Source organism: Salvelinus sp. IW2-2015, linkage group LG9 (assembly GCF_002910315.2).
Source record: "Salvelinus sp. IW2-2015 linkage group LG9, ASM291031v2, whole genome shotgun sequence".
In the NCBI taxonomy this organism is placed as follows: domain Eukaryota; kingdom Metazoa; phylum Chordata; class Actinopteri; order Salmoniformes; family Salmonidae; genus Salvelinus; species Salvelinus sp. IW2-2015.
Genome location: NC_036849.1, coordinates 801,898 through 815,082, shown reverse-complemented (window position 1 = coordinate 815,082; position 13,185 = coordinate 801,898). Strand labels below are relative to the sequence as shown.

Genomic DNA, 13,185 nt, shown 5'->3' with positions numbered 1-13,185 from the left:
TATCCAGAAATTGAAAGCGCCTCGTTATTATAACAAGGAAAATGTGTTCTTGATCCAAGTGGGATTGGGCCATCCTTTAGTCTATAGGAACCAGACAAAGCTATTTGGTTTTATAAGTCTTTCTTTGGGAGCCAGCCGCTAATATCCTTGGTTGCTTTAGTGGGCTTTTTACCTTGTTATCACGTCGGCTAGAATTCATTGGTTTTGACTGTGGAGGGTCATAGCGTGACGAACTGAGTGAACCGTACCAGACTGTACTGGCACACTATGGAGAATAGAATACAACAATAGAGTAGATTTGAATAGAACCAAATAGAACCAAATGTATCCGATATATGAATAATGGTGTTTCAAATATTTTTGTCTTCCAATACACATGCGCACAAACACTCGTCCCTCTTCCTATCATCGTTGACAAGTTACCAACATTCTGCATAGTACAATCTCCTGACTGACAATGCACAGGAACTATTTTTACCGGAGTGGCTTAGTTCCCTATGGTTTGTCTGGGGCATTAATACTGGAAGTGCCTGTCCTTCAGATCCACGGTTATGTATGAGTCACAGCCTATAATGGGTCATAGTTAGGCCTAATACACTTCCTCCACTTACCGCTCAGACAGGCGGGAGGAAATAGAGCTCAGCTTCAATATGCAGCGGTCTTATACAGTACACTACAGTCCAACTTCGCCCTGCTGACAACTGGCAAGAGCCATACAGTGGGCTGGCTATGTCCTCTCTTTGCCCCTTGGAATCATGCAGGCTTGTAATGACGCCACAGTGTGTCACGTCCTCCTACTTCGCGTATTGGTTTTTAAATCAAGCATTGTCATATTTTGATATATGAATCTTCCTTGACTTGTTGGTCTATTGACAATTATTGTCAGCAGAGAGAGAGGTAGAGACAGAGAGGGAAAGAGAGAGAATGAGATGATGCTAAGGGTCTGAGAGGCATAAGACTAGTAGCCATGACTCACCATCCTAATCTGTGTCTTTAGCCAGTGGGTTGTCTTTATAAACAGTTGTAGCAGCCATCAGATGGTAACTACTAGCAGAAGCATAAACAACCATGCCTTTGTCTGGACCTGCAGGCTCGTGGCAGTCTATCAGTCTATCCCCTATCCCTCTATCTTGCTCCCTCCATCTCTAGCTAACCCTCCCTCTCCACCACCACACACCCTTATCCCGCACTTCACTCCTTCTATCCCTCCCCTACTTCACCTCGCTTCTCTATCCCGCTTTCTCCATATACACCTCCCTTTACAACCCCACTCTAAGTATCTCTCCCGCCATTCCCTTTTCACTCTTCCACTCTGTTCTCTGCCTCCCTCCGTCCGTCCGTCCGTCCGTTACATACTACCCCAAGCACCTTCCTTTCCTTCTCCCCTCATCACACATGCCTGGACACACTGTCTACAAACCTACCTACACACCCGCTTCCCTCAGTACCCTGGTTGGTTCATCCCAAGAATCCAGTGGGTTCAGATAGGACATCAGACTGGCACCAAGACAACAGGGCTGGGACGGAACGGACCATGTTGTTAGACGGGGGTGGAAGGGGATTGTTTATTTTTCTTGTCCAATGTTGCACGTCTGGGGCTGAGCCTGATGCTGTAAATGTTAGGTTGTTTTACAGTAGAAGCAGTAATGTTAGTATATAGAATGGTAATGGGCAGTGGTAGAGCAAGGAGTAGCCTGACTATGGAAACATTTACCTTTCAGCAGACGCTCTTATCCAGAGCGACTTAGAGTAGTGAGGGGATACGTTTCATACTGGTCCCCAGCGGGAATCAAACCCACAACCCTGGTGTTGCAAGCGCCATGCTCTTCCAACTGAGCTACAGGGGAGTGCCTCTGGCCTCTGGTTGTTATTGCTGGTATAACTAGGACCCAGAGTTTTTCCCGGTGAGGTCATGTCAGGAAAAACACCTGGTCCTAGTCATATTTTCACCAGGAAGTACATATCACATACAGTACTGGAAGGGTTGTTTCCCTATCCCCATAGTTTCTTTAACCTCTGTTGCATTCCCTTCCTACCATTACTAGCCTGCCTTCGATTGCTGTGACTACAGTTACAGAAGCAGTTTTGTGGCCAGCGTATGTGTTGTCAGTATTACTCGACAGTCATGGCTGTTTTACCATCATCTGGGAAAGTACTGTGTGTTCAATAATTGCTGGCCATCAACCGCACCAGAGTCTGTGACACCCTGCCTGCGACCCAAATTGCACCCTACACCCTATATAGTGCATTACTATCAGTCCTGGTCAAAAGTAGTGCACTATATAGGGAATAGTCTGCCATTTGGGATGCAGCCTGTAAGACTCCATAAGATTACACAAGCAATTGTGTTGAATGTTACTCTTGGCAACAGCTTCGGTCCAGAGGCAATTTACTCTGTGATTTTGTTGCAATTTGCTGAGGATAATTGTGAAGTGTGAAATCACACCCTCAATTCCCAGTTGTAGAAAGGTTAACTTTTTATAAAGGTTTCACATTATTCAGTTGTGGATTACACAGAATGCAATATTCTATACATGAAAGGAGGACTGGAGACCTGGGAAAGATTGTGCTACTCGTAGTATCACTTGAATTAGTATTTAATTAGTACACACATGTTGAGAAGGGTGCAGAAATCATGTGTGTTTGGCATTGGCATGTTGTTCAAGGCAATCGAAAAAGTATTTCATTTGAAACCTAAAAGATCTCTTTCATAGTGTATTTGCTCTCTTCTCGGCTCTCTCTCTCCTCTCTCTCTCTCTCTCTCTCTCTCTCTCTCTCTCTCTCTCTCTTCTCTCTCTCTCTCTCTCTCTCTCTCTCTCTCTCTCTCTCTCTCTCTCTCTCTCTCTCTCTCTCTCTCTTGTCTCTCTCTCTGTGTCTCTCTCTCTGTCTCTCTCTCTGTGTCTTTCTCACTCTGTCTCTCTGTCTCTCTCTCTCTGTATGTCTCTGTCTCTCGTTCTCTCTCGCCTCCCCCCTCTCCTCCAGGTGACCATCGAGGTGGTGGAGGACCCACAGACAGAGATGGAGATGGACCTGGCCAAGGAGGGGGGGGAGGGGGGCCGCAACGACTGGTCCCTGTCATCGGAGGAGTGGCTGGGCCACAAGAAGCTGTTCTGGCCTCTGTTCTGGGAGTACCCAGACCAGGCTGAGAGCGGGCCTGGCAGCAGGGCCAGCCTAGAGGAACAGGAGCAGCCCACAGAGGACTATAACTACAACCCTGAGGAGCAGGAACCTGTGCTTAGTGGGACCGGGGGGACTGGGGGGGGGACAGGCGTTGGGGTGGGGGGCGGCTGGGGCAGCCGCTGGAGCAGCAACAACGGATGGGACTCCAAGGAGAACTACGGTATGTTTTTTATGATTAAATGTTTTTGTTGTTTTAATTATCACAAAATGATAGATAAAGAAGGAACAATTCAGCAGAATCAAGTTACAATGGGTGTTTCTCAATATGCATACTACCGTGCTCCACGCTCTCGTGCGTTCTTGTGAGGACGAGAGTGTGGAAAACGCATAAAACATTACATTTGTCGAGCACTCGATCTCCCCGGACCCGTATGGGCTTGCATCTGCACACACTACAGTGGGTATTGTAGGCAGGTGAACATGCCAAAATTAACATAGAATCTATTTATTAACATATCAAGATCAAATACTGTAGTCAGGAAACGTATGAGATGTGAATGTGCAACATGTCATTCTGAAGTCAGAGTTTATTTTCTCTCACTTCAGCTCAAACAATGGCCATTGATGTCATTAAATGTTACATCATTTTTTACATGGTTGCATCATAATTCTGTGCATACTTTCTGTTGCGGCTTGCATCGATGTATGCTTCAAAATTTAAACAAACAGAGTATGCATCCGAGAAGTGCCCTCCGAGCTCCGTTTCACATTGATTTGGACTCCTACCCCTCCATGTTCCAATTTGCGAAACATCCAATGTGTACCATTGTGTAGCACCACCACCTCCCTGGACGATGCACTGCAAATAACATCCTCTTAAAAAGACACCTTTTTAAAACACCCCACAGGAAGCAGAAGTTTTGGCCCTTCAGTTTCTTCGACAATGATTAGATAAGGTTTCTAAGAGAATGTATGGCTTGTGTAGTGTTACTGTACCTTTCTATTGTAGAAGAGGGTTCCTCCTGTTTGTTTGGTGTCCCTGATCTGATCACAGATCTGAGAGAGGGCTGGTGTTTGTGTATGGTTCGGGGGTCAGTGGTCAGGGCATGTATGTGGCGAGCTGTCTGAGTTGTTTTTTGTCCTGACAGTTTCCTCCGCGAGGCTCAGAGAGAGCAATACGGGCCTCCGTCCCCCACTGTCTCTCCTTTTCTCCCCCCGCCTTACCCTCTGTTCCTCCGACATGATTTATGATTCGAGGCTGTTCGCTCAAGGTCCGCTACATAAACATGTCAACTCCCTCCCTCCCTCCCTCCCTCCCTCCCTCCCCTCCCTCCCTCCCTCCCTCCTCCCTCCTCCTCCCTCCTCCCTGAGGCTCTCTTCCAAACTCTCCCTCCCTCACCTCTATGATGCCTATCAGTTGTAAACAGCCAGCCAGGAAGAGAGAGGAACAGGACTTGGCCTGTTTCGGTGTACTGTGTTCACCTTGGATAAAGTCATGTTCATGGCATGAAAGATGATTGGATTGTTGAATGTTTAGGCCTACTGTCTACTGGGGAGACAATTAGAGGTGTTTGTTGACATCCTAGAGATTCAGATTTACGTTCCAAGAACTTCAAGATTTAAAGATAACTTACTATAAACTTGATATTGTATACTGTAGGCCTGTAGGTTAGCCTCTTTTAGAAATGCTGCTTTTGATGGTCATTATGCCCATTATAAGACATCTAAGAAGGTTGATCTTTATAGTGAAAAGTGCCCAAGCATGCTCTTACAGACTTGATGTCTACTACTCTGTATAGCCTTTCCTTATCCTTATCCTCTCCCCTTCCAGGATAACTGTAGCTAACTATTTTAATATGTGGCTCATATTATAACTGAAATAATATAGCCAAAATAGAATGATTACAGTAGTCAAGACAGGGCTGCATTCAATGAAGAAGGTAGGAACATTTTCGGGAAGACCTTAATTCGCCTCCGGTAGTTATAATCTGTCTGAACCTTGAACTCTCCTGTCAACCCTCAAGGTCATTCATTAAGCCCTTGGGAAAGAGCTTCAGTTCTTGGCTCTGGCTCTGTGTTCCGGGGTTTTTGGTTGGTTGTTTTAGTGTTCTCTCTCTCTCTCTCTGACAGTAGCAGTTAGCCACCAGACTAGCTAACAGCTCTCTAATGTTGTAACCTGATCAGTAGGCAGTCACCTCTAAGTGAGACCAGTCAGCCACAGGCACGGCTCTGCTTTGTCTGTAGCACTCTGCCAAAAGAGCTCTGATAGGTTATTACTATTTCCATATCCACAGAGACAGGCCACCATTGTCTGGGGGAGGGGGGGGGGGTTGGGGTGGAGACCCTTTTTTGTTTTCTATTATTTATTATTCAACTCTATGTATTTCTTAATGTTCATTTGAGTGGTAGCCTACGGGTGTAGGTTTTATAAACTTCTAATTTGAAATGGATAGTAATGTACCCTAAGAAAAAAAAGAAAAAAACGATAAAACAAAAAAAATCCCCATTTTTTTAATTAAAAGACAAGATTAGAGATATGGTAGAATACAGGTCAGATAATAACAGGGGGAGAAGATAAAGCTAGTGGGCTGAAGAGATCAAATTGAAAGGGGGAGAAAGAAAGAGATGGAGAGCATGAGGGCAGGCTCAGGGAGGAACTGAGAGAGCGAGCGTTCGACCGTCAGTCCATTGTGTGTGTCCTTTGAAGTGTGTGTCCTTTGAAGTTGACACTGGTTCTTGGGATAGAGCAGTCATTTGAACCTCTGCTGGGCTGAGTCTCAGGGTAATGGTGGCATGGTGTCTCCTCACAACCCCCTGGCCAAACAACTAATATTTATTTGTGATCCATTAGACTGAAGAGAGGGGGGAGCACAGGCATTTAGGGGGTGGAGGAGAGGGAGCTGGAGTTGTCAAATCAAATCCAATTTTATTGGTCACATACACATATTTAGCAGATGTTATTGTGGGTGTAGTGAAAATCTTGTGTTCCTGAGCTCCAACAGTGGAGTAGTATCTAACAATTCACAACAATACACATTCATCTGAAAGTAAAAGAATGGGATTAATAAATAAATAAATATTAGGATGAACAATGTCAGAATGGCATTGACTAAAATAGAATACAGTATATACATATGAAATGAGTAAAGCAGTATGTAAACATTATTAAAGTGACTAGTGTTCCATTATTAAAGTGACCAGTGATTCCATGTCTGTTTTGTTGAGGGGCAAGTGGGGCTCTCTTTTTAATGCCAAGCTTAATTTACTCTTCACTTCTCCAAAATCACTGGGATTACACAATGGCACAGGAGAGAATGGCTGCTGTTTTACAGTCTCCTAATCAATTGTGCTATTGTGTGTGTTTTTTTGAGTTATTTGTAAATTATTTTGTACGTAATGTTTCTGCCACAGTCTCTTATGACCGAAAAGAGCTTCCAGAAATCAGGACAGCGATATCTCACCTCGTATTGAAAGACAAACGAGTCGGGCGAGAGGGATTTACTCCAGACACCCGACAAAGCCCTCATCCCCGTCTTTTGCAGGAGAAAGAGGCAGAGATTTCGAGGACGAAGGTCAGGGTGCCTTGTAAAGATCTGGTGGTGAGTGGGTAATTTGCCTTTACCATCGGTCCTATTTGCCAACGTACAATTATTGGATAATAAAATAGACGAACTACAAGCACGTATATCCTACCAACGGGACATTAAAAACTGTAATATCTTATGTTTCACCGAGTCGTGGCTGAACGACGACATGAATAACATACAGCTGGCAGGCACTGTAGTGGCAGGATAGAACAGCAGCCTCTGGTAAAGCAAGAGGTGGCGGTCTATGTATATTTGTAAACAACAGCTGGTGAACGATATCTAAGGAAGTCTCGAGGTTTTGCTTGCCTGAGGTAGAGTATGGAAAATGCTCATCCAGAGGCGGCCCTCCTAGTGGCCGGGGACTTTAATGCAGGGAAATTTACCAGCATGTTAAATGTGCATTTCTACAGGCATGTTAAATGTGCAACCAGAGGGGGAAAAAACTCTAGACCACCTGTACTCCACACACAGAGATGCATACAAAGCTCTCCCTCACCCTCCATTTGGCAAATCTGACCATAATTCTATCCTCCTGATTCTTGCTTACAAGCAAAAACTAAAGCAGGAAGTACCGGTGACTCGGTTAATAAAAAAGTGGTCAGATGCTAAGCTACAGGACTGTTTTGCTATCACAGAGGGCCTTGTAGGGATTCCTCCGATGGCATTGAGTACACCACATCAGTCACTGGCTTCATCAATAAGTGCATCGATGACGTCGTCCCCACAGTGACTGTACGTACATACCCCAAGCAGAAGGATTACAGGCAACACTCCGCTGAGCTAAAGGGTAGAGCTGCTGCTTTCAAGGAGCGGGACTCTAACCCGGAAGCTTATAAGAAATCCCGCTATGGCTTCCGACGAACCATCAAACGGGCAAAGCGTCAATACAGGACTAAGATCGAATCGTACTACACCAGCTCCGACGCTCATCGGATGTGGCAGGGCTTGCAAACTATTACAGACTACTAAGGAAAGCACAGCCGCGAGCTGCCCAGTGAGCCTTGTAGCCTACCAGAGCTAAATTACTTCTATGCTCGCTTTGAGGCAAGTAACACTGAAACATGCAGGAGAGAATCAGCTGTTCTGGACGACTGTGTGATAACGCTCTCCGTAGCCAATGTGAGTAAGACCTTTAAATAGGTCAACATTCACAAGGCCGCAGGGCCAGATGGATTACCAGGACGTTTACCAGGGGCTGTAGTGGAGCAGGTTTGAGAGCTTCAAGTTCCTTGGTGTCCACATCACCAACAAACTATCATGGTCCAAACACACCAAGGCACGACAAAGCCTATTCCCCCTCAGGAGAGTGAAAATATTTGGCATGGGTCCTCAGATCCTCAAAAAGTTCTACAGCTGCACCATCGAGAGCATCCTGACTGGTTGCATCACTGCCTGGTATGGCAACTGCTCGGCCTCCCACTGCAAGGCACACAAGAGGGTGGTGCGTACGGCCCAGTACATCACCGGGGCCAAGCTCCCTGCCATCCAGGACATCTATACCAGGCGGTGTCAGAGGAAGGCCCTAACCATTGTCAAAGACTCCAGCCACCCTAGTCATAGACCGCACATCAAGCGGTACCAGAGCATCAAGTCTAGGTCCAAAAGACTTCTGACCAGCTAATCAAATGGCTACCCAGACTATTTGCGTTGCCCCCCCTCTCTTTTACACTGCTGCTATTCTCTGTTTATTATCTATGCATAGTCACTGTAACTCTACCTACATGAACATATTACCTCAACTAACCGGTGCCCCCGCACATTGACTCTGTACCTGTACCCCCTGTATATAGCCTCGCTATTGTTATTTTACTGCTCCTCTTTAATTATTTGTTACTTTTATTTCTTATTTTTTTACGTATCTATTTTTTACTTAACATGTATTTTCTTATAACTGCATTGTTGGTTATGGGCTTGTAAGTAAGTATTTCACTGTAAGTTCTACTACACCTGTTGTATTCGGCGCATGTGACAAATACAATTTGATTTGATGTGTATTCGCCTCCTTAAAAAAAACATTATATTCCTCTCTCGCTCTGTTAACCCAGCATGCTTTGAGAGTGCTTGTGGTGTTGTTGTGTGGCCAGGTCTTCCAACCAGCCCTTAGCAAGTGATTACAGTCTTACCACTGCAATGATGTCAACACACACAATGCAAATACACACACACACACACACACTTCTAGATCTGTTAGATCACACCCACTTCCACCATCTTCATGTGGGCTCTGCTTATGCTAATAAGCAGTTACATCTGTATACTCAGTGCTGCACATCAAACCGACCCCTAAATTACTTTATGTTGTGCAAGTCATGAAATGGCCATCTAAATGCGTACACAGCACTTAGTGCCAGTGGTGGAAAAAGTACCCAATTCTCATACTTGAGTAAAAGTAAAGATACCTTAATAGAAAAGTGAAAGTTACCCAGTAAAATAATACTAGAGTAAAAGTCTAAAAGTATTTGGTTTGAAATATACTTAAGTATCAAAAGTAAATGTAATTGCTAAAATATACTTAAGGATCAAAAGTAAAAGTACAAGTGTAAATCATTTAAAATTCCTTACATTAAGCAAACCAGACGGCATCATTTTCTTATTTTAATTTACGGACAGCCAGGGGCACGCTCCAACACTCAGACATCATTTACAAACGAAGCATGTGTTTAGTGAGTAAGTCAGATCAGAGGCAGTAGGGATGACCAGGGATGTTCTCTTGATAAGTGTGTGAATTTGCTCATTTTCCTGTCCTGCTAAGCATTCAAAATGAAACAAGTACTTTTGGGTGTCAAGAAAAATTGATGGAGTTAAAAGTATTTCATTTTCTTTTGGAATGTCGTGAAGTAAAAGTAAAAGTCGTCAAAAATATAAATAGTAAAGTAATGTACAGATACCCCCAAAAACTACTTAAGTAGTACTTTCAAGTATTTTTACTTAAATACTTTACACCACTGCTTAGTGCCGTAAAGGATACCTTATTATTTTATTTAAAAAAAATTGTGATGGTAGATCAGCTGTAATATCTGCATCACTTCCAATCCACCATATATTTTTTGGCAAATACACAGTCGTGGCCAAAAGTTTTGAGAATGACACAAATATTAATTTTCACAGTTTTCTGCTTTATTGTCTTTAGATATTTCTGACAGATGTTACTATGGAATACTGAAGTATAATTACAAGCATTTCAGAAGTGTCAAAAGCTTTTATTGACAATTACATGAAGTTGATGCAAAGAGTCAATATTTGCAGTGTTGATCCTTCTTTTTTAAGACCTCTGCAATCCACCCTGGCATGCTGTCAATTAACTTCTAGACCACATCCTGACTGATGGCAGCCCATTCTTGCATAATCAATGCTTGGAGTTTGTCAGAATTTGTGGGGTTTTGTTTGTCCACCCGCCTCTTGAGGAGTTTCCTGGCCATGGACCCAAAATATAGATGTTTTGTTCCCCGAGCCACTTAGTTATCACTTTTGCCTTATGGCAAGGTGCTTCATCATGCTGGAAAAGGCATTGTTTCGTCACCAAACTGTTCCTGGATGGTTGGGAGAAGTTGCTCTCGGAGGATGTGTTGGTACCATTCTTTATTCATGGCTGTGTTCTTAGGCAAAATTGTGAGTGAGCCCACTCCCTTGGCTAAGAAGCAACCCCACACATGAATGGTCTCAGGGTGCTTTACTGTTGGCATGACACAGGACTGATGGTAGTGCTCACTTTGTCTTCTCCGGACAATCTTTTTTCCAGATGCCCCAAACAATCGGAAAGGGGATTCATCAGAGAAAATTACTTTACCCCAGTTCTCAACAGTCCAATCCCTGTACCTTTTGCAGAATATCAGTCTGTCCCTGATGTTTTTCCTGGAGAGAAGTGGCTTCTTTGCTGCCCTTCTTGACACCAGGCCATCCTCCGAAAGTCTTCGCCTCACTGTGCGTGCAGATGCACTCACACCTGCCTGCTGCCATTCCCGAACAAGCTCTGTACTGGTGGTGCCCCGATCCCGCAGCTGAATCAACTTTAGGAGACGGTCCTGGCGCTTGCTGGACTTTCTTGGGCGCCCTGAAGCCTTCTTCACAACAATTGAACTGCTCTCTTTGAAGTTCTTGGTGATCTGATAAATGGTTGATTTAGGTGCAATCTTACTGGCAGCAATATCCTTTCCTGTGAAGCCCTTTTGGTGCAAAGCAATTTTGACGGCATGTGTTTCCTTGCAGGTAACCATGTTTGACAGAGGAAGAACAATGATTCCAAGCATCACCCTCCTTTTGAAGCTTCCAGTCTGTTATTCGAACTCAATCAGAATGACAGAATGATCTCCAGCCTTGTCCTCATCAATACTCGCACCTGTGTTAACGAGAGAATCACTGACATGATGTCAGCTGGTTCTTTTGTAGCAGGGCTGAAATGCAGTGGAAATGTTTTTGGGGGATTCAGTTCATTAGCATGGCAAAGAGGTACTTTGCAATTAATTGCAATTCATCTGATCACTCTTCATAACATTCTGGAGTATATGCAAATTGCCATCATACAAACTGAGGCAGCAGACTTTGAGAAAATGTATATTTGTGTCATTCTCAAAACTTTTGGCCACGACTGTAAATAAATACACATACATACAGTACCAGTCAAAAGTTTGGACACACCTACTCAAGGGTTTTTCTTTATTTTTTACTATTTTCTACATTGTAGAATAATACTGACGACACAAAAACTATGAAATAACACATATGGAATCAAGTAGTAACCAAAAAAGTGTTAAACAAATCAGAATAGATTTTAGATTCTTCAAAGTAGCCACCCTTTGCCTTGATGACAGCTTTGCACACTCTTGGCATTCTCTCAACCAGCTTCATGAGGTAGTCACCTGGAATGCATTTTAATGAACAGTTGTGTCATGTTGAAAGTTAATTTGTGTAATTTATTTCCTTCTTAATGTGTTTGAGCCAATCAGTTGTGTTGTGACAAGGTAGGGTTGGTGTACAGAAGATAGCCCTAAAAGACCAAGTCCATATTATGACAAGAACAGCTCAAATAAGCAAAGAGAAACAACAGTTCATCATTGCTTTAAGACTTGAAAATCCGTCACTCCGGAACATTTCAAGACACTTTGAAAGTTTCTTAAATTGCTGTCGCAAAAACCATCAAGCGCTATGATGAAACTGGCTCTCATGAGGACCGTCACAGGAAAGGAAGACCCAAAGTTACCTCTGCAGCAGAGGATATGTTCATTGGAGTTACCAGCCTCAGAAATTGCAGCCCAAATAAATGCTTCACAGAGTTCAAGTAACAGACACATCTCAACATCAACTGTTCAGAGGAGACTCTGAATCAGGCCTTCATGGTCGAATTGCTGCAAAGAAATCACTACTAAAGGACACCAATTACAGAAGAGACTTACTTGGGCCAAGAAACAGGAGCAATGGACATTAGACCAGTGATAATCTGTCCTTTGGTCTGATGAGTCCAAATTTGAGAGATGCAGAGTAGGTGAACGGATGATCTCTGCATGTGTGGTTCCCACGTGAAGCGTGGAGGAGGTGTAATGGTGTGGGTGTCACGCCCTGATCTGTTTCACCTGTCCTTGTGCTTGTCTCCACCCCCTTCCAGGTGTCGCCACCTCTTCCCCATTATCCCCTGTGTATTTATACCTGTGTTCTCTGTCTGTTTGTTGCCAGTTTGTCTGGTATGTTTTTCAAGTCAACCAGCGTGTTTTCCCGTACTCCTGCTTCTATTCTCTTTTTGCTATCTTGACCCTTGCCTGTCCTGTCTCTGAGCCCGCCTGCCTGACCACTCTGCCTGCCCCCGACCATGAGCCTGCCTGCCGACTTGTTCCTCTGCCTCCCTCTGGATTACTGACCTCTGCCTGCCTTGACCTGTCTACTGCTTGCCTCTGTTGGAACATTAAACCTTGTTACTTCGACAGTCTGTATCTGGGTCTTACCAGTCTGCATCTGGGTCTCTGACAGTGGGGGTGCTTTGCTGGTGACACTGTCAGTGATTTATTTAGAATTCAAGGCACACTTAACCCACATGGCTACCGAAGCATTCTGAAGCAATACGCCATCCCATCTGGTTTGGGCTTAGTGGGACTATCATTTGTTTTTCAACAGGACAATGACCCAACACACCTCCAGGCTGTGTAAGGGCTATTTGACCAAGAAGGAGAGTGATGGAGTGCTGCATCAGATGACATGGCCTCCACAATCACCCGACCTCAACCCAATTGATATGGTTTGGGTTGAGTTGGACCGCAAAGTGAAGGAAAAGCAGCCAACAAGTGCTCAGCATATGTGGGAACTCCTTCAAGACTGTCGAAAAGCATTCCGGTGAAGCTGGTTGAGAGAAGGCCAAGATTATGCAAAACTGTCATCAAGGCAAAGGGTGGCTACTTTGAAGAATCTAAAATCTAAAATATACTTTGATTGTTTGTGTAGTAACACTTTTTGGTTACTACATGATTCCATATGTGTTATTTAATACTTTTGA

At 44.1% G+C, this 13,185-nt stretch overlaps 1 protein-coding gene across 1 annotated transcript in view; it reads left to right on the top strand.

The window, feature by feature from the left end:
• The window catches only part of ism2a (isthmin 2a), a 63,526-nt gene that overhangs the window by 36,005 nt on the left and 14,336 nt on the right, over positions 1–13,185 (top strand). The window contains exon 3 of the mRNA XM_023994955.2: positions 2,983–3,340. Within this exon, the coding sequence (XP_023850723.1) occupies positions 2,983–3,340 (358 nt within the window). The remainder of the gene's footprint in view (positions 1–2,982; positions 3,341–13,185) is intronic.